Here is a 21,968-nt window from a genome sequence, read left to right as displayed (position 1 = left end):
TTTCTTTCTCTTTTGAATGTGAGTGAGCCTCATTCTCCTTTGCAGATTCTGACCTTGTCCCAAATTATTCCTGTTTATGGTGTAAGTTTGTTGGTGATCTTACTTGTTATTTTGTTCTTTGTGTGTGGCAGGGGTGGGGGGCGGGGGAGGCAAGGTTTTGTTCTTTGGTTCAGATAGAATAAGCCCTTTGAGTATTTTCTGCAATGAAGGTCTTCTTCATATCTAAAGGATAACTTTGCTGGATATATAGTTTTCTTGGCTGATAATTCTGTCTTTCAGTAGTTTAAGTATATACTAAAAGAGTAGACATATTGCTTTTAGTATATAGAGGTTCTTCTGAGAAGTTCAGTGATAACCTAATGGACTTTCCTTCATAGGTTACTTTCTTCTTTTCCCTGACTGTCTTGAGAATTTGTTATTTATCATTAATTTTTGACAGTTTTAATATAATGTGCCTTAGAGAAGGCCTTTTGGGGTTGAGATAATTAATTCTATTCGGTTAGGATCTATCACTTTCCGTAGGTTTAGAAAGTTCTCATAAACTGTTTGAATATAAACTCTCAGTTATTTTCTGACTCTTTTTTTCTGGTATACTTATATTCATATTGCTGTTTTTGGTGGAGTCATATAGTTTTTGTAGAGTTCTTTAAATTTTTCTTTTATGTTTAAGTGTTTGTCTTCCTCCCTGTCATTTCTGAATTTCTGTCTTTAATATTACTAATTCATTCCTGCATAGGATCAGCTCTGTTTCCCATGCCTGCTAGTTCTTAATGTCTTTTATTGAGATCTTTATCTCCAGAATTTCTGTTAGGTTCTATTTAAAGGTTTCAGTGCCTTTAGTAAAGCATTCATTTTTGTTTGTTGATTTGTTCTCTGAGCTCATTAAACTGCTTATCTGTATTTTCTTACATCTTGAGTTTTTCAGAATTGAAATCTTGAGTTTTTTATCATTGAAATTACATATTTCTATGTGTTTAAAATTTGTTTTCTGAAAAGTTTTTTAATCTTTTTTCTAAGTTTCCTCATTACCCTGGTTATTTATGGTAGTTTATAGATTCACTCTTTAGCTAGGCACCTTTATATGAGTAGCTGGCTCTTCTCTAGTAGATTGATATGAGCAAGTCTTGCTATTGTTTTCCAGTAGTTTGTGCTGAATCTCAAGTTTTAGCTCTCTTGCACTTCTCTGGCTTTTCAGATCTCTTTAAGTAGGTATAAAATGGGAAGCTGGAGTGCTTCCCCCATGATCTAGTTGCCTCAGTTCCATGGGACCAACCTATAGGGAACATGGTGGATGGTGAGCCTTTACATTCAGAATCCATGAAATTTCAGTGCCGTGTTTCACAGCTAAGTGCTAGCCTCAGTGTTGATTTGATGTGTCTGTGTCAGGTCAGTAGTACAGTTTCCCCTTCTGCATGTTGAAGTTAACCAACTGTAGTATGCAGACTCCAGCAGAAGAAAGTGGATTTTCTTCTGTCCCAGCAACAACCTCGTGCCTTATTTTCACCCAGACTCTCAAACTTCCTCCCATCTGGCAGTTGTCAGTCTGTTCTCTACATATGAGTTTGTGCCTGTTTTGATTTTTTGTTTATGCTATTTTTTAGATTCCATATATAAGTGAGATCATGTAGTATTCATCTTTTTCTGAGTGTCTTATTTCACTTACCATAATACTCTTTCAGTCCATTTGTACTGTTTCAAATGGTAAGATTTCATCTTGGTTTTAAGGCCAAGTAGGGCCCTATTTCCTGACTAAGTGGATAGAGTGTTGGCCCAGTGTAAGGACATTCAGGTGCAATCCTCAGTCAGAGCACACAGGAGAAGCAACCATCTGCTTCTTCCCCTCTCTTTCCCCCTTCTTTCCCTCTGCCGCTCCCATAGCCAGTGCCTTGATTGGCTCAGAGGTCTGGGTACTGAGGATAGTTCCTGTTGGTCCAAGCACATCAGACTCAGGTGCTAAAAATAACTCAGGCATCTGCCACAGATGGGATAGCCTGGTGGGATCCTAGTCAGGGTGCACATGGGAGTCTGTCTTACTCTTTCTCCTCCTGTCACCTAAGTGGTAAAAATGGGGGCCAAGTAGTATTTCAATTTACGTATGTACTATTGCTTTTTATCTACTTACATGATGATGAACTTGGGCTACTTCCAAATCTTGGCTATTTAAAAAAAAATGCTGCTGTGAGCACAGGAGTACATATATTCTTTCAAATTAGTGTTTTCAGATTTCTTTGGGTTTATAATCAAGATTAGAATTGCTGGGTCATAGAGTTCCACTTTTAATTTTTTGAGGACCCTCCATACTGTTTTTCTAGTGGCTGCATGAGTCTGCATTCCCACCAACAGTGCACAGGGGTTCCCTTTTCTCCACAGTCTCACCAACTTTTGTTTGTTGATTTATTGCTGATAGCATACTAAAATGGATGAGATGATATCTCATTCTGGTTTTAATTTGGACTACTCCAACAGTGTGACCTTGAGCATCTGGTATGTGTATTGGCCATGTGTATGTTCCTTTTTATCCTTTGGAAAAAATAGCAGACATGTTATTATTTTAACACTAAACAAAGAAAATCTAGGAAATATGTGTCTGTTAAGATCTTCTGCACATTCTTTAACTGAATTTTTTTGGGATGTGTTGAGTTGTATAAGTTCATATATATTTTGGGCATTAACCTCTTAATAGATGTATCATTGCTAAATTCTGTCATTCAGTAGATTGTCTTTTCGTTTTGTTGATGATCTCCTTTACCATGAAAACTCTTACTAGTTTTTGAGCATCAGGATTTTTTACAACCTACTTTATATGAGATATATGACCTCTATTTGTTATCAGAGTTTTCAACTTCTTTGTGATTGATCTTATTTGGGGGTTAGAAAAACTAGAAAATGGGTTAAATCATATTTGGTGGAAAACAACAAAGCATGGAGAAACTAACTTTGTTATTTTTAGTAACATTTTGTGTGACTATGAAAGAGGTTATAAAATGGGTAGGAGGTATGAAAGGAAAGGCACAAAGAATTGAGAAAGTACCAGCCTTTGCCACTCTAGGATAAACAACTATTGGGTTGGGGAATAAGTTTGTAGCGTTTTTACCGAAGACTTTTATTTAAATAAAAAACAATAATTATATCAATAAGTTAATCAATTATATATTCGCCGTTGCTGTTTACAACCTCTTCCCACCTCTCGATCAATTTGTTGATGCCGTTCCGCCAAAAATCGCCTGGTCTGGTGTCAAAGAAGTTGTTGAGCCAGTTTTTAAGGACCACTTTGTTATCGAAGGTAACGCCCTTCATATGGTTTGACAGGGAGCGAAAAAGATGGTAATCGGTCGGTGCAAGGTCCCGAGAATACGGCGGATGCTGAAGGACCTCCCATTCGAGCTCTTGGAGTGCGGCTTTGACGACTTGTGCAACATGGGGCCTGGCATTGTCGTGAAGGAGTATGGTTTGACCATGTCGATCAGGTCTTTTCAGTCGAGTAGCCTCATTCACCCGGTGTAGCTGGGCAATGTAGAGCTCCTTGTTGACCGTGGCATTCTTTTCGAGCATTTCCCAGTGCACCATGCCCTCCCAGTCCCACCAAACACATATCATGATCTTCTTTGGATGAAGGTCCGGGTTGACTCTCGGCTTTGGCGTATCTCCTGGAGCCACCCACTCCTTTCTTTGCTTCATATTGATGTATAGGCACCATTTCTCATCTCCTGTGAAGATTTGGTACAAAAAGCGCTGTTTTTGACTGCGTGTTGCTCAATGGCGGGCGAGATGCTGAGAAGCAATTTGAAGGCAACTTTCTTTGTTTTTTTCATTGAGCTCATGAGACACCCAGGCTCCCAATTTTTTGGTAAATCCCATTGAATGAAGGTGATTGAGAATCGTTTTATGATCGCAGTTCATTTTTTCCGCCAATTCATGACTGGTTTGGCGACCGTTCTCCTTCAAAAGTGATTTGAGACGTTCTTCATCGAATTCAGAAGGCCTTCCGCTGCGGGACGTGTCATCGACGTCAAAGTCGCCATTTTTGAACTTTGCAAACCATTTCCGTGCTGTAGACTCGCCTATGACACCTTCTCCATACACGTCGCAAATGTCCCGGGCTGCTTCGGCAGCTTTTTTACCTCAATGAAAAGCAAAGAAGAGCAGGTGTCGAAAATGTTGATTTTTGCCTCCTGGGTATTCCATTTCTAAGCCTCAAAACTAATAAAAAATTAAATAACTCAAAAATACAATTAACATAGTTTTGTAGAGCAGAAAGTTTTATCGAATGAATACTTACCCTTTGCCAAACAGCAAACAAATCGTTGTAAAATAAAAGAAAATATAAAAACGCTACGAACTTATTCCCCAACCCAATATATTGTACTATACTTAGCAGAATGAGCTGCACAAATTTATTTCTTAAATGGGTTTTATCTCCTTTCCACACACACAATAAAAGGAGTCAAAGACTAAGTAGCACTCTCTTTGACAGTATGCTGTACAGATTTTTCTCCTGCAGATGTTACTGAGCCTTTTTTCCTTCTTTTTCTAAATGAGAGGAGAGGAGATAGACTCGCTGCCATATGTGCCCCAACTGGGATCACTGGCTACCCTGTCTTGGGCCCATGGTCTCCACGGCCTGAGGCAGATGCTCCAGCAGCAATCATTAGCACCCACACTGATGCACTTAAACCTGTAGAGCCATGGCGTTGGGAGAGGAAGAGAAAAAGAGACAGGAGGAAGAGGGGTAGAGAAGTAGATGGTTGCTTCTCCTGTGTGACCTGATCAGAAATTGAACCTGGGACATATGCATGCCAGGCTGACGCTCCACCACTGAACCAACTAGCCAGAGCCACACTCATACCTTTCAAATCACTCATTTAAAAATATATAATTCAGTGTTTTTTAGTATACAGGCTGGAGCAAAAGTAGTAGGTTTACAGTTATAAGTATTCAAAAACAGTTTATTCCTCTATTATTTATTAATTATTATGTTATTTTCCATACAAATAACTAAATCTACTTTTGCCCAATCATATATTTTCTCACCTAAAGACCAGAATCAAAAAATATTCAACATATTTTCTTCATTTAATGTTAAATAATGTGCGAAAAACAGGTTTAGATAGCACTTATAATTTTATAGTAAGATGTCTATTTATGTCTTATCTTACTTCCAGAATACCTGTGTGGCCACCTTGAAATCTGGGAACACTACTTGTTCTCTGTTCTCAAAATGATTCTCTTTACAACTCAGCAAGACTATACTACATTTACAGATTATAAAAATTTTTAAATGAATTGTATAGTTGCTTTGAATTCTCACATTAATTATAAGTATTACTTAGTATTATTTGAATTAACTTCCTTTTCCTTCAGTTAAAGGTTTTCTATTTGCTAAGTTATAAATGCTAAACATGTTGGCAAATTACTCCCATGTTAGATACTGTTTGCCTTTGAAATAATTTATCTTAAAGTTATTTCAAATTTGTAAATAATAAATGTGTTAAAATAGATAAAAGAAGAGTTCTTAAACTATTAAAATTGACTTATTTGACAAAAAGAACTGTGAGAATAAGGAGGCCCCGAACTCCCCAGCCAACGCACTGCAGACTGGCCAGTCTGTGTCTTCCAGCGCTGCCTCAGGAGCCAGTCCACCGGGGCCGCCACCGCCCAGCCTGCGCCCACGGCGAACACGTCCCCACCCGCGGCAGACACAGCCTCCCCGCCAGAAGGCCTTGTCAAGCTCGTCTTCAAGGAGGAGATTGAGAAAGCTGGCCGTCAATTTTGGCTTTTCTAAACCTTTTAAATAAAAATTAAAAAAAAATTTTTTTGATTTATTTGAGCATCGACCCCAGTCGGTATTTGCTGGATGGATCCCAGTCTGGGTACATGCAGGAGTCTTATCTCCCCTCCTCTCACTTAAAAAAATAAATTATTTTGATATAATCTGCAGATGCTGGTTTGGAGAGTTAAATATACATGTATCAGACAATTATGATGAGAAAATTTTTATCAACTTATATTATGTGGCTATATGTATAGATCTTGTTTGGTCTAACAAATCTAAGTTAACCTGTGCTGAAAATAACAATTATTGTTTTTTGCTAAATGGATTACAAATATCCTAAATGATTTTATTTTTATAAATATCCCTATATTTAAAAACTTTACTAGGTTTTAAAAGATTTGTTTTTAAAGTAAATAGTTGATACAGTTCTTCTACTTATTTTACAGGAATTTAGGTAAAAATGGCTTGTCTAATAGTCACATTTTTTTGGATAAATGTCCTCCTCCAAGACCACCAACTTCACCATACCCTCCCTTGCCAAAGGACAAGTTGAATCCACCTACACCTAGTATTTATGTGAGTCACATTAATTAGACATATATCAAGTATCTGAACTTGTCTGTATTTTGAAAACATAGTTGTTTCTTATAGGATGGATGAAAACTGGAATCTCTCAACCTAAATATGACCAATACATAGTTTTTCTGTTAACACAGACTTATATATTGTATCTGTGGTTTGCTTTGCATTAGTTTGCCAGAGTTAACTATTTGCAGAAGAAACCACGAAGTTGACAAAACCAAAAATATTTATTATCTGTCCTTTTACAGAAAAGATTGTTGACTATTAGTATATTCAGAAATAATTTTTGAAGAGAATCTTTATAAAGTATTTTCTTATGTATGCATTGGGATTATGAAGGGCTTGCAAGAGATAATTTGTTTTCATGTCATTTTTTTGTTACTTTATTCTTAATACTACCTTCTGGTAATTATAGGAATCTTCAAATTTATTTGACTTTATGTGAATAAAGAACATTTTATATCTTTAAAAATGTGATGGGGAATATAAAATTGATGGGCATCTATGACTAAAAATGTTAAAATATATATGAGTAGATACTTTTAATTTTTAATTTGAAGCTGAATGCTGATTTTACTTTTCAGAAATATCTGTATTTCATATGAAAAGTTGATATGATTTAAATTAAAATAATTTCTATTTTTTTCCAGAATTTCTGTTATCTATTAACATTTCCCTTAACATTCAAGTTAAAGCAATTCTCATCTAAAATTTAAAGATTAAATCTTTAGAATAATTTTATGGATGAGAAGCTCTTTAGAGATTTGATTCCTTTTTCCTCACGTGTTATGCCTATATTTTAGTAAATTAAAATTTACTAGTAACTTATACGATAGGAAGATCCTGAGCTTAAGATTAAAATAAAACTTCCAGACTAAACTCTTTTTTTTTTTGTATTTTTCCGAAGCTGGAAATGGGGAGGCAGTCAAACAGACTCCCCATGCGCCCGACCGGGATCCACTCGGCATACCCACCAGGGGGCGATGCTCTGCCCATCTTGGGGAGTTGCTCTGTTGCAACCAGAGCCATTCTAGCGCCTGAGGCAGAGGCCATAGAGCCATCCCCAGCGCCTGGGCCAACCTTGCTCCAATGGAGCCTTGGCTGCTGGAGGGGAAGAGAGAGAGAGAGAGAGAGAGAGAGGAAGGAGAGGGGGAGGGGTGGAGAAGCAGATGGGTGCTTCTCCTGTGTGCCCTGGCCGGGAATTGAACTCAGGACTTCCGCATGCCAGGCCGACACTCTACCACTGAGCCAACCAGCCAGAGCCTAAACTTTTTGAGAGAACAAATGCCAAATGAAAATTTATCTTTTGTGAGTCATACTGAATTTATTTTGTATTTTGATAACTTTAAAATCATCAAAATTTAATTTCACTTTTATCATTTTTATATAAGAACTATATAATTATATTTGAAAAGCAAACTAAGGAAATATTTTTGAATTGCTAAAATATTTAAATATATTTTACTGTTAACATAATGTTAATAATAATCAAATTTTAAATGTATTTCTCTAAAAGGAAAATGTATATAGCAGTTATAGCCTAACAGTTTTCTAGAAAGACTGATGATAAACATGTAACAATACAATGTTAATGGTTAAGATACTTTGCAGATGTTAAAATGCTCAGTTAAAGAAAAATGATTATGAATTTGTGATAAAATATTTAGTTATTTTTCTGATATCTAATAAAACATTTTAATTTTACAGTTGGAAAATAAACGTGATGCTTTCTTTCCTCCATTACATCAGTTTTGTACAAATCCCAAAAACCCTGTTACAGTTATACGTGGCCTTGCTGGAGCTCTTAAATTAGGTAAGGTTTTTAAGAACAGTCTGACCATTTCTTTTATTCTTATTAAAAATGTAGTCAGATACCTATTGATTTTTCTTTTCATTTTTGAGTTTTTATTTTAATGTTCTCTTTCTCAAAGTTAATATTTGCTGTCAATATTCATTGGCAAATTTATGGTGAATTTTAGGTTTTAATTTGGTATCATTATGCAACATGAATGGTTTAGGTAAATAACAAAGAATTTTTGTGTATAAATTGCAGAACCTGGGATTATTATAATTAGTGAAATAAGCCAGTTAGGGAAATATAAGTGTCATGTGATTTTACTTATATGTGGAATATAATGAACCAAATAATCTAACAAACAAATGGAAACAGACTTACAGATATGGAGAACAGACTGACAGCTGTCAGAGGGAATGGGGGTTGAGTGTGAGTGGAAAACATGAAGAGATTAAGCAAAGAAATGAAAGTTTATAGATACAACAGTATGGGGATTATAGATGGAAAAGGGGAATGGGGGAGGTAGAAGAAAGGCAAAGGGTGGTAAATGTGCAATGCATTACAGAGATGATGTATTAATGGGACACCTGAACCCTTTGTAATTTATTGACCAGTGTTACCCCAATAAATTAAAAATTTAAAAACTGGAGATCCTCTTTATAATGCATAGCCTCTTGTGACACCTGTGGTGATCATATCTGGAGCTTCAAGGGTCTGCTATCTGGATTTGGTACCATATGGTTTGAAGCAGTTGTCATGGAAATGGATGGAGCTCTGTGTCCTTTTAGAAGTGCTTTTTAAAAGTTAACTGTACTAAATATAATTTTATTAATTAATATAATTTATTTATTTATGAAGATCTGGGACTTTTCTCTACCAAAACTTTGGTAGAAGCCAGCAATGAACATGTGGTAGAGGTGAGAACACAGTTGTTGCAACCAGCTGATGAAAACTGGGATCCCACTGGAACTAAGAAAATTTGGCATTGTGAAAGTAACAGATCTCATACTACAATTGCTAAGTATGCACAGTACCAGGCCTCCTCCTTCCAGGAATCATTGAGAGTAAGTATTTTTTCCTTCAATTCTGTATAACAATTTGTTTAGTTTACATAATTGTGTTTTAAAAGGGCTGCAATTTACAAATTATTAAAGTTTTAAGAATTTACACTTAAGTTCACCTGACCAGGAGGTCACACAGTGGATATAGAGTTGGCCTGGGACCCTGAGGATCCAGGTTTGAAACCCTAAGGTTGCCAACTTGAGAACGGGCTCATCTGGCCTGAGTGTGGGATCATAGCCGTGACCCCATGGTTTTTGGCTTGAGCCCAAAAGTCATTGGCTTGCATCCGAATGTTGCTGGCTTGAGCAAGGGCTCAGCTGGGGCCCCCCAGAAAAGGCACATATGAGAAAGCAATCACTGAACAACTAAGGTGCTGCAACTATTAGTTGATGCCACTCATCTCTCTCCCTTCCTGTCTGTCTGTCTGTCTGTCCCTCTTTCTCACCCTCTCTTGCTCTCCAAAAAAAAAAAAAAATTAAGCAAGGGTCATAGTTCATAAACTGTATATTGATAATAGAGAAATAAATTAACTGTATATTGATGATAGAGAAATAAAATAGAATTCTCTATTTTTGAAATGTACTTATTCCAAATGGTAAATATGTAGTTTACTTAATAGTTGAAGAATAGTTTTAACATAAAGAAAGTTATGTGGGTAACTCTCATTTTCATCTGTTTAGTGGGAGGATGTTCTTATTCTGTTTTAATCTGAAAGATACTCCCATAGAAAGCATTAATACTCTTCCTATGTCATTCTAAATTTCTAAAAAAATGTGTAGGATTAGCAAAAGGTTTCCAAAATACCTCAAAATACATGAAGAGTTTAAAAAAACAAAAAACAAAAACCTGAATCAAAGTGAGTACTAAAAGACCTAATAGGAAGTAAATCAGAAATAGACTCTCTTGGTAGGTGTTAAAATAAGGACTTTTGAATTCTTTCACAAAATAAATATAACAATAGCAGTGAGGTCACTAGATATTTTACTCAAAAACTTAATTTGTTTTCTGTGTCTAAATTTAAACTGTAAATTTGAACTGAGTATGTCATAGATAGAATACTAAGATCTTATTAAAAATAGATAATAGAATGAGGTTACAGTTAGATATTCCTTATTAACCATATTTCTTGAAACAAAAGACTAGCTTTTTGTAATTTTTTAATTAAAAAATTTTTTTTTTATTTTTTGTAATTTTCTGAAGTTGGAAACGGGAGGCAGTCAGACAGACTCCCACATGCGCCCAACCGGGATCCACCCGGCATGCCCACCAGGGGGCGATGCTCTGCCCATCTGGGGCGTTGCTCTGTTGCAACCAGAGCCATCCTCAGTGCCCGGGCCATCTTTGCTCCAATGGAGCCTTGACTGTGGGAGGGGAAGAGAGAGACAGAGAGGAAGGAGAGGGGGAAGGGTGGAGAAGCAGATGGGCGCTTCTCCTGTGTGCCCTGGCCAGGAATCGAACCCGGGACTCCTGCACGCCAGGCCGACGCTCTACCACTGAGCCAACCAGCCAGGGCCACTAGTGTAATTTTTTAAAGAATGTATTGAAGTACTGTAATTGGGACATGGAATTGAAAGTTTTACATATTGGCCCTAGCCAGTTGGCTCAGTGGTAGATCTTCGCCCAGTGTGTGGATGTTCCAGGTTCAATTACTAGTCAGGGTACACAGGAGAAGCGCTTATCTGCTTCTCCACTCTTCCCCCTCTCACATCTCTCTCTCTTTTTATTTCTCTCTCTCTTTCTATCTGTTTTTCTGTATCTCTTCTCCTCTTGTAGCCATCGCTCAATTGGAGCAAGTTGGCAGCAAACACTGAGGATGATTCCATGGCATCTGCCTCAGGTGCTTAGAAGAGCTCAATTGCTGAGCAACGGAACAATGTCCCCGAGAGGCAGACCATTGCTGCCTACTGGGCTTGCAGGGTGGATCCCACTCAGGGGTGCATACAGGAGTCTGCCTCTCTGCCTCCCGTCATTGAGTAAAAAAAAACAAAACACAAAAAGGAAGTTTTACATGTTTAATTAATTCTTTCATGTTATTTTTTTTTGATATTTAAAATTCTAGCCTCATTTTTATATTTTTCATCATTGAGTAGCATTAAGTTCATTCACATGATTGTGCCACTATCACTATTATTCATCTCCAGCAACTCTTCATCATCCGAAATTACACAATCCTTAATTTCTCACTTTTTTTTTTCCTTACTGATTTTAGAAAGAGGAGAGCTAAAAAGACGAGGGAGGAAGGAGAGGCTAGGGAGAAGTGGGAAGCATCAGCTCTCAGTTGCTTCTCATATGTGCCATAACCAGGCAAGGCAGGTGACTCAAACTGGGAACCTCAGCATTTTAGGTCAGTGCTTTATATAGCCACTGTGCCACCACAGTCAGGTTGTGTTTTCTCTCAAAAATGATTACCACTACCTTCTTTCCACATTCTCTGGTAACCACTATTCAATCTGCTGTTTCAGTAAGTTTGACATTTCTAGTGGCTTCTGTAAGTGAGATCAAATAGTAATTGTTCTTTTGTGTTTAGATTAGTTCATTTAGTAGAATGTCTTCTAAATTCATGCATATTTCACAATTTAAATTTTTTTAGAGCTGAAAAGTACTTCATTGTTGAGTAGATAACACATTTTGTTTATCCCTTCATCTGTTGATGAGCATTTTTCTTTTCACTCTTTGGCTTTTGTGAATAATATGACTATAAAAATTGGTGTGCAGATTTGTTTGTATCTGCTGTTTTTTTTGGGTCGATAGCCAAAGTTGAATGAATGGCTACATTATATGGTGATTCTGTACTTAAATTTCTATAATCTGTTTTTACAATTGCTGTACTGTTCCATGTTTCTACCAGTATTGATCAAGAATTCCAGTGTCTCCGCTTGCTACTACCCCCCCCCCCCAATAATAGCAAATTTAAAGGGGCGCTTCCTCTATGTGCCCTGGCTGGGAATAAAACCTAGGACTTCCACATGCCAATCCAGTGCTCTGCTGCTGAGCCAACTGGCCAGGGCCACAGATTCTGTCAGATATTTTGTCAGATACTTTTCCTCCATCTATTGATATGATCATATGATTTTTATCTCTTACTTTGTTTATGCTATATTACATTAATTGACTTGTGGATATAGAACCAATTTGTATCCCAGGAATAAATCTCACTTGATGATTGTCTGTGATCTTTTTAATGAATTGAAATAGGTGTGCAATTTTTTTTTTTTCCAGAGAAAGAGAGTCTGATAGAGGGATAGACAGGGACAGACAGACAGGAACGGAGACATGAGAAGCATCAATCATTAGTTTTTTGTTGCGCATTGCTACACCTTAGTTGTTCATTGATTGCTTTCTTTTTTTTTTTAACTGTAAATAAATTTTTATTTTAATGGGGTGACATCAGTAAATCAGGGATCAAACATCAGGTTTTTGTTGTGACACCTTAGTTGTTCATTGATTGCTTTCTTATATGTACCTTGACCGGGGGCCTTCAGCAGACCAAGTGACCCCTTGCTCGAGCCAATGACCTTGGGTCCAAGCTGGTGAGCATTTTGCTCAAACCAGATGAGCCCGCGCTCAAGCCGGAGACCTCGGGGTCTCGAACCTGGGTCTTCCGTATCCCACTCTGACACTCTGTCCACTGTGCCACCGCCTGTCAGGCAAGTTTGCTAATATATTGATGAAGATTTTTGAGTTGGTGGTTGTTAGGAATATTGATCTATAGTTTCATATTTTTGTAATGTCTTTGCCTACTTTTGGAATCAGGATGATGTTGATTTAATAAAACTGAGATTGGGAGCCTTTATTGTTTTTTGTTTTTTGGAATAGTATCAAGAAGGCTAGTTGTCAGTTGTTCTGTGATTGCTAAAATTTACCTGGGAAGCCATCTGGTGTAGCCATTGTTTCGTGGAAAGTTTTTGATACTGAATCAGTATTGTTAATACAGTGTGTCCATAAAGTCATGGTGCACTTTTGACACTTTTAGTCACAGGAAAGCAACAAAAGATGATGGAAATGTGAAATCTGCACCAAATAAAAGGAAAACCCTCCCAGTTTCTGTAGGATGATGTGGCAGCATATGCGCATGCGCAGATGATGATGTCACACCGTGTATACAGCTGAGCAGCCCACGGCCATGCCAGTGGAGATGTGGATGGTACAGAGGAAAGTTCAGTGTGTTCTGTGGCTCGCTCAATTCGAATCCGTGACCAAAGTGCAACATGAATTATCAGCGTGTTTATAACGAAGCGCCACCACATAGGAATAACATGACTCGGTGGGATATGTAGTTGAAGGAAACCGGCAGTTTGGTGGAGAAACCCCATTCTGGTAGGCCATCAGTCAGTGACGAGTCTGTAGCAGGGGTACCGCCCACTTTTGCAGTGCTGGTCAGCCTAGTCCCAGCTGCCCACTAGTGGGCGTTTCAGCTTTTATGGTGGGCAGTGGCAGAGCAACCAAATGGCGCTGCGATTGGCCCACCATGAAAGCTGGAACACCCACTAGTGGGCAGTAGGGACCAGGTTGACCAGCACGGCAAAAGTGGGCGGTTCTTATAAAATGTTCGACTACCCCTGCTAGAGGCTATATGGGATAGCTACCTAAGGAGCCCTAAAAAATCTGTGCGTGAGTCCACATCGAACTGCAGTGAATAGGTATGAAACTGGGAGAGTTTTCCTTTTATTTGGTGCAGATTTCACATTTCTATCGATTTTTGTTGCTTTCCTGTGACTGGTGAAAAGTGCACCATGACTTTATGTATACACTGTAGTCATTTATCTGTTTAGATATTTATTCTTCTTCATTCAGTCTGGAAAATTGTGTATTTTTAAGAATTTATCCACTTTTGGTTTGCCTGATTGGTAAGCCTATGGTGTTCATACTAATTTATTTTTTGTCTTCCTGATTTGTAGTTGTCACTTTTATTTGAATTTCGGATTTTAATTAATAGAGTCCTCTTATTTTTTTCTTATGGGTCAATTTTAGTTACCTTTTCAAAGAACCAGTTTTGTATTTTTAAAGACTATTTCATTTATATTTACTCTGAACTTTATTATTTTCTTTCTTCTACTCACATTAGGCTTTATTTGTTGTTCCTTTTCAAGTTCTGCTAAGTGCAAGTGCAAGTTTAGATTGTTTATTTGAGATTTTTCTTATTTCTGGAAGTAGGCTTGTATTACTATGAATTTCCCTCTTAGATCTACTTTGCTTGTAACCCAGAGAATTTGCATCATTGTATTATCTTTAATAAATTTGATTTCTTCCTTGATCACATTGTCAACCCATTTATTGTTTAATAGCATGTTATTTAGTCTTCAGTAATTCTTTTGGTTTTCAAGTATTTTCTTGTTATTGATTTATGTTTTTATATCATATCAGAGAAGATGTGTCTTAATATAGTTTTATTAAATTTGCTGGGACTTTTTGTGGCCTAACAAATATTCCATGTACACTTGAAAAGAATGTATATATTCTTTGGCTTTGGAGTGAAATGTTTAAAAATATAAATTAAATCCATGAGGTCTAATGTGTAATTTAAGGTCACTCTTTTCTTGTTGATTTTCTGTCCGGATAATTTATCCATTGATGTCAATGGGGTGTTAAAATCTCCTACCATGACTATATAGCTATCAGTCTCTCCCTTTATGTCCATTAGTATTTGCTTTGTTTGTTAGTTTATTTATTTTTCAATTTTTCTGAAGTGAGAAGTGGGGAGGCAGAGAGACAGTCTCCCACATGCGCCTGAGCAGCATCCACCTGGTATGCCCACCAGGGTACGATGTTCTGCCAATCTGGAGTATGGCTCCATTGCAATTGGAGCCATTCTAGCCCCTGAGGCAGAGGCCATGGAGCCATCATCATCACCTGGTCCAACTTTGCTTCAGTGGAGCCTTGGCTGTGATACAGGGGAGAGAGAGACAGAGAGGAAGGAGAAGGAGAAGGGTGGAGAAGCAGATGGGTGCTTTTCCTGTGTGCCCTGGCCGGGAATGGAACTCAGGACTTTTACACGTGAGGCTGATGCTGTACCAATGAGCCAGCCAGCCAGAATCTGTTCTGGATATTTAGATGCCTTTAACCTGGGTGTGTAAATGTTTACAAAGATATCATGTTGTTGTATCGATTCCTTTATCATTATGAAATGTTTTTTTCTGTCTCTTGCCATACCCTTTGTTTTTTGTTCTGTTTAAGTATTGCTACCCCAACTCTTTTCTTGTTTTGTTTTCATTCATATGAAATCTTTTTTCATCATTTTACTTGCAGTATGTGTGTGTATAGGCAGTCAGCTGTGTATGAATGAGATAGGTTCTATAGGTTTGATCTGAAGTTAAATTTTGTAGGTAAGTTGGAACAGGTCCATGTACCTATTTAATGCAACTTAGATGCTTGTGTTAAAGTGTTTATTTCTACTTTTCTGTGCCTATTTATAATTAAACATTTTAAAATACACTCTTAATATTGAATGGTGCAGAAGATGGCAGACCTGTTGGCAAGAATGGGACTGGTGTTCTAGAGTCAGGTTTGACTCTGCTGCAGGATTCTGTGTCATGAGGTGTATGCATCAGGGAGGTATGTAGGAGTTTTTCTTTTTCTCATCATCAGTGGCCCTATTGCATTGCAAGTGTTCAGTGACCTTATGGTAGACTTTGATGTGAACCTCTATATCAGGATCTTGCTCCTCTAACGTTGCCATTCCTGCTTCAAGGAGATAGAAAGCATCAGTTAACGCTTTTGTAGAAAACTTTCTCAGTTCTAGAATTTCCAGGTCCCTGTTTTCTTCCGTAAATGCTGTCATCTGCTGCTTTAGTTCTATAAAATCCTCATGGCTTAGTTCTTTGCCTTGAGCATCAAGTAACTCTGTGATATCATCTTCATGGATGTCCAAGTACAATTGATTACCAACAGTCCTGATGGTGCTCCTTTTCTACGTATGAGAAAGCAAGCCGGATGTTTGTAACTCAGGAACTTAAGTGTATTTCAATCTTAAGTGAGTCTATTGTAGGCTGCATATGTATGAATTGTGTTTTCTTTTGATTGTTGTTTAATTTTTGTTTTTTGCTTGTTTGTTTTATTAAGTGAGAGGCAGGCAGGCAGACACCCACACGCACCCTGACTAGGATCCAGCTGGCAAGCCCCCTACAGGATGATGCTCTGCCCATCTGGGTCTCCTGATCTGTTGCTTAGCAACCAAGTTATTTTAGTGCCTGTTGCGGAGGCCATGAAGCCATCCTCAGCACCTGGGGCCAACTTGCTCAAGCCATTTAAGCCATGGCTGTGGGAGGAAGAGAGAGAGAGAGAGAGAGAGAGAGAAGGGTGGAGAAGCAGATTGTTGCTTCTCCTGTGTACCTTGCCTGGGAATCAAACTCAGGACTTACACACTCTGTGCCAATGCGCTCCCACTGAGCCAACCAGCCAGGGCTGGATTGTGTTTTGTTACCTTTTCAGCTACCTTATATGTCTTTTAATTTAAGCATTTAATCCATTTACATCTGAAGTGCAGTTATTGTTATTCATGTTCTTGTTTTTGATATATATGTATTTTTTTCTTTTTTATGGAGTCTCTTTAACATTTCTTGTAATACTGGTTTAATGGTGAAGAACTTTCTTAGCTTTTTCTTGTCTGGGAGGCTCTTTTTTGATTTTGAATAATAACCTTTAAGTAGAATAATTTTGCTTGTGTATCCTTTCTTTTCATCATTTTTCATATTTAATACTGGTCTGCAAAGTTTCTGTTGAGATCTAAGCTGAAAATCTTATGGGAGCTGCTTTGTATTGTCTTTTTCTTACTGCTTTTAACGTCTCTTTGTCTTTAACCTTTGGTATTTTCATTATGATGTGTCTTAGTGTGGGCGTCTTTGGTTTGTTCTTATTTATGACTGTACTTCCTGGACTTTTACATTTGGTGCTCATTGTCTCAGAGGCCCCTGAAACTATCCTAATTACTCTAAATTTGTTTGTTTGTTTGTGTTTTGCTGTTTCAGTTGGTGTTTTCCACTACCTTGTCTTCTGAATAACTTACTCAGTTCTCTGCTTCATCTGGTCTGCTGTTCATTTCATTTATGCATGGTTCTTTTTTATGGTTTCTCTTTGTGTAAGTCTTTACTGAGTTCAGTTGTTTTTAAATTCTTTGAACATACTTATAACCAGTGGTGGGATTCAGCTGGTTCACACTGGTTGAGCAGATTCAATACTTAATTTTTGATGAGTTCCATTTTATGTATTTCTTTCTCTCAGATTTTGTTCTTTTCTTTAATTTAGGGCCTCTTTATTTGTTCTTTATTATTATTATTATTTTTTATATAAAGGGGAGACAGACAGACTCCCACATGCACCCTGACTGGAATCCACGTGACAACCCTTGTCTGGGGCTGATGTTTGAATCGGCTGAATTGTCCTCACTTAGTACCTGGGACCGATGCTCAAACCAACCCAGAGTAGGGTCTGTTTCTTTGTCTCCTCCTTTTGGCTGTCTCCCTGTGATTGTTTCCCCTTTTTTGGATACAAGTGAACATCATTGACTTTTAATTGCAGCACCTTAGTTGTTCATTGAATGCTTTTTCATATGTGCCTTAACTGGGGGGCACCAGGTGAATCATTGACTCCTTGCCCAAGCCAGTGACCATCACATCAGGTTATGAGATGATACAGCCGGCAACCATGCACTCAAGCCAGGTGAGCCTGTGCTCAAGCCGACAATTTGGGGGTTTCAAAGTTAGCATCACAGGTCAAAGCTTTATCCACTATGCCACTACAGGTCATACCTGTGATTGTTTCTGTGTGTAAGGTAATATTGCTACAACTCTCAGGCTTGACATAGTGGCCTAATGTAATAGATGTCCTATAAAGTCCTTCAGTTTTTGTGTTCACCTGATCTAGGTATTCTAGGGATGTCTGTTCTGTGGGTTGTATGTACTATTATTATTATAGGTAAGCCTTAATTACTTTTGACAGATTTATGGGTGGGGTTTATGAGTCTTATGCTGAGTGGCTGTTAGGATTTACCAGAAGGTATTTTGCATAAGATGATCCCACTGTATGTTATTCACTTTATCAGGGTTCTGATGCCATTGAAGTTTACTTGTTGGGTACATTGTTTGTGGATCTAATGTGTGGTGTTCTGAAGCCAGCCATGGGATGTATTGGTTCTGTGTTCTCTTGGGACAGTCCTATGTAGGCCAAAGTGCACTGCTGCCTATGACTGGTTTGGTGTCACCTGGTTGGAACTCCAAAGTGATCTGCCATTGGTAGGTGCCTGCATGGTGCAAAGAGGTGCCTGAAAGTCACTGTGCTGGGAACTGAGGCCAACTGCCACTAGTGTCAGGGTCAGGGCTGCTTATTAGCAAGATGTTAAAAGGCATGCTGAAGCCAGCTGCTGCGTGTTTGGGATTTGTGGACCTTTGAACAGATTTAGGAAATCTGTAACATGTGCCAAGGAGTTTTAGACCTGTATGTGTGAGTTTGATGATGTAGGTTCTTAGAAAATTACCAAGGTAGGATAGAGGTTGTTAGCTATTTTGATAAGTACTCAGATCTGTGCCTGGATGCTATGTGAGGTGAGGGGGCTTTAATAAAAGAGCTCATCAGCACTTTCACCCTGAAAAGATAGGTTTCTTCTGCCCTCGCAGTAAAGCCAAACAATTTGGCTCCTCTCCATATATACCTGACTCCACCTGATCTGCTGCCCAGCCTTGGGGCTCAGAATATGTGAGTCTGTCAGTAAGTAAGTCTATGTGCAGTCCCTTTTAGTGAGAAATGCTAGTCAGCAGGGTTAGCCTTGAGGAGGAATCCTGGTCCAGGTTTAGATAAGTGATGGGAGGAGAACTATAGGAAGTGAACTGGGGTCAGATCACTTACAGTTTTTCCTGCTAATTGAGATTTTGATAAGGGGCCCTGGACCGGACCTAACATTCCAACCTTTTGTTGTTCATGAAAAGGGGGCAAAGGTCTCTTCCTCTGTAGCTGCTTACTGCTGGTTAGGATCAGTGAACATTTAGGGGGATGGGATATATGGGAGTTGATTAGTTGTTCATATCCATCTTTTCACATTCAGGCTAGGGCCTGGTATGGAGTAGTGCCTTGAAGTATCATAATTCCTCCAATGAATTGATTGGTAAATTCCCTCAAGTGTTCCTGGAGGACAGAAGAAAAAACGCATACAAGACATGGTTCGAAATTAAAGCAAAGATGAGGAGGGTTATAGGACCTATGAGGGGAAATAGGCAAGCGTACCAATTCATTTTGTTTAACTAAGGGTCCTTGGTGTTAGGTTGACATTCTTTTATCTTAGCAGCTTTTCCAGTTAGCTGATGAGCCTTGCCTCAAGATATATGTCATTGATGGACATAGAAATGTCATTTCGCTAGGAAGAGGCAGAGCCGCCACCCCCCCCCCCCCCTTTAGCTCTGAGGTGATGTAATCTTCATCTGTTTTGTAAGGTAATGGCTGTGAGTGAGTCTGGTTTTGTAAATTAAGATTTTGCAACATCATGTAGGCTCTTTTGTAGTCCTCTAACTGGGTTTTTAAGTATTGTAGAGCTATGGCTAATTCCCCTACGCTCATCCCAACCATGAAGTTATGCTGAGAGTTTGTAAAGGAGGAATGAGCTGCACTGCCCTCCTGTGCCAGAGTTACTGGATCACTGGAATGGGTAGGGACTGATTATTGGGCACTATAACAGCATTGGGAAAGAGGTATGTGAGAGTACAGTATTTTATCCAGTTGGTAGGAAGACCGTTCTTACTGTGTGAGGCAGGGAGAGAAAAGAATTGACACAGAATAAGGAAGGAGTGAGTCAAGGGGTGTCTTTCTAGATGACAGAGGAGGAGGAGTGATCAGCAGGTTAGAGGGAATACCTTCAATTCCAATAATTGAGATGGAGGAAGCATACAGCGGGCCCAAAAATTAAGGGAGTGTTGAGTAACTGGCCCATATTTAATAGAAATGAAATGGCCTTGCCCTGTAGAGTTACCCCGAGGGTCCCATATTCAGATGATGGTTCTGGAGGCCTTGGGAGATGCTTGGGCTGGGAAGCAAAAGCTCCCACACCTTAAGGCAGGGGTAGTCAACCTTTTTATACCTACTGCCCACTTTTATATCTCTGTGAGTAGTAAAGTTTTCTAACCGCCCACCAGTTCCACAGTCATAGTGATTTATAAAGTAGGGAAGTCACTTTACTCTATAAAATTTATAAAGCAGAGTTACAGCAAGTTAAAGCATATAATAATAATTACTTACCAAGTACTTTATTTCGGATTTTTGCTAAGTTTGACAGAATAATCTGTATAAAACAACTTACTATAGTTAAATCTATCTTTTTATTTATACTTTGGTTGCTCCGCTACTGTCCACCATGAAAGCTGGAACGCCCACTAGTGGGTGGTAGGGACCAGGTTGACCACCACTGCCATAAAGGGTTTGTGGGCAGTCTGGCTTCCAGTGTTCCACACAGTTACAAAAAGGCAGCATCTAGCTGGTGGCCACGGATTGGGACAGGAGCAGTTTCTATGTGTCCACTGTCCACACTTAAAGCAGGCCCCCTCAGGGAGGGCCAATACATTCCTGCTGTGGTTCTTTGGCCTTTGGGGACTTTCTGTAGTTTTAGGGACCAGTACCCACTTTGGCAAATTTCTGTAAGGCCTCAGTTTGGGCTAGTCTATGTTTCTTCTCCTGATTACTAAAAACCTTAAAGGCCAGGTTTAGAATTCTCCTTCAGATGTCCCCTTCCTCTGTAATATATGTGTCCCTTTTTTTACCCTGTTCACGATCTGAGTTCCTTCTCTTTTTGCTCCTTCCCTCTGCACACTCTGCAACCTTTACACATCTTCTGCAACTTTCACAAACTTTCTTATCCATTCAGATATAACCAGCTCCCAGGACAACATATTTTCTTTTCCTTTAAAAAGTATTTCTATTCCTTGTACCTTTTATCACTAAAACCATACTTTTTTTTCCAGTAATCAGAAATTTTAGACTGTTATTTTTATGAACGTTTTTTGACCCCTAGAAACAGTTTTTTTAATTGACAATCATACTTATATTTTCAAACGACATAGCCGATAACAGGAATCTTTTGTATATCCAAGGAAAAAAACCATTATTTTCTGTTAAGAACTTTTAACACACATTAATTAAAATTATACCAGTACTAATGTCAAATGCTTTTCCAGTCCACCTAATTAAAAAGACATTTGGAATAATTTTATATTATACTATAAGTATAAAAAATTAATAATTGCAGCAAAGTCAAGACTCTTCATTTGTCCTTGGCAGCCTTCCAAAAACTGTGAAAATAAGTGAAAGTAGGCTACTGAGCTGCTTTTATTTAAAAAGTACCATTTGCAGCCTGACCAGGCGGTAGTACACTGGATAGAACATCAACCTGGCATTCTGAGGACCCAAGTTTGAAACTCCAAGTTTGCCTGCTTGAGTGCAGGCTTACTAGCTTGAATGTGGGATATAGGGCTTTGGTGGGATAAAGGTCAGTGGCTTGAGTTCAAGGTCACTTGCTTAAGCAAGAATGTATCCCCTACCTAACCAGTGATGGCACATGGATAGAGAATCGACCAGGGATGCTAAGGGTCCCAGGTTCAAAACCCCAAGGTCACCAGCTTGAGTCACTGGCTTGGCTGAGGGTCCCCCTTTTGCCCTCATCAAGGCACAAATGAGAAGCAATCAATGAGCAACGAAGGTGCCACAGTAAGAGTTGATGCTCTTCATCTCTCTCTCTCTCTCTCTCTCTCTCACAAAATTATATATATATGAGACATATATCCA

General features: G+C 38.5%; 1 protein-coding gene across 1 annotated transcript in view; it reads left to right on the top strand.

Moving 5' to 3' along the window:
* Window positions 1-21,968, top strand: part of LOC136386862 (lysine-specific demethylase 6A-like) — a 275,511-nt gene that overhangs the window by 210,775 nt on the left and 42,768 nt on the right. The window contains 3 exon segments of the mRNA XM_066357979.1: window positions 6,220-6,349; window positions 8,063-8,168; window positions 9,009-9,214. Of these exon segments, the coding sequence (XP_066214076.1) occupies window positions 6,220-6,349; window positions 8,063-8,168; window positions 9,009-9,214 (442 nt within the window).

Source organism: Saccopteryx leptura, unplaced genomic scaffold (genome assembly GCF_036850995.1).
Source record: "Saccopteryx leptura isolate mSacLep1 unplaced genomic scaffold, mSacLep1_pri_phased_curated manual_scaffold_18, whole genome shotgun sequence".
In the NCBI taxonomy this organism is placed as follows: Eukaryota; Metazoa; Chordata; class Mammalia; order Chiroptera; family Emballonuridae; genus Saccopteryx; species Saccopteryx leptura.
Note: the sequence above shows the minus strand (reverse complement) of the source record. Positions and strands in the feature narration are given on the sequence as shown.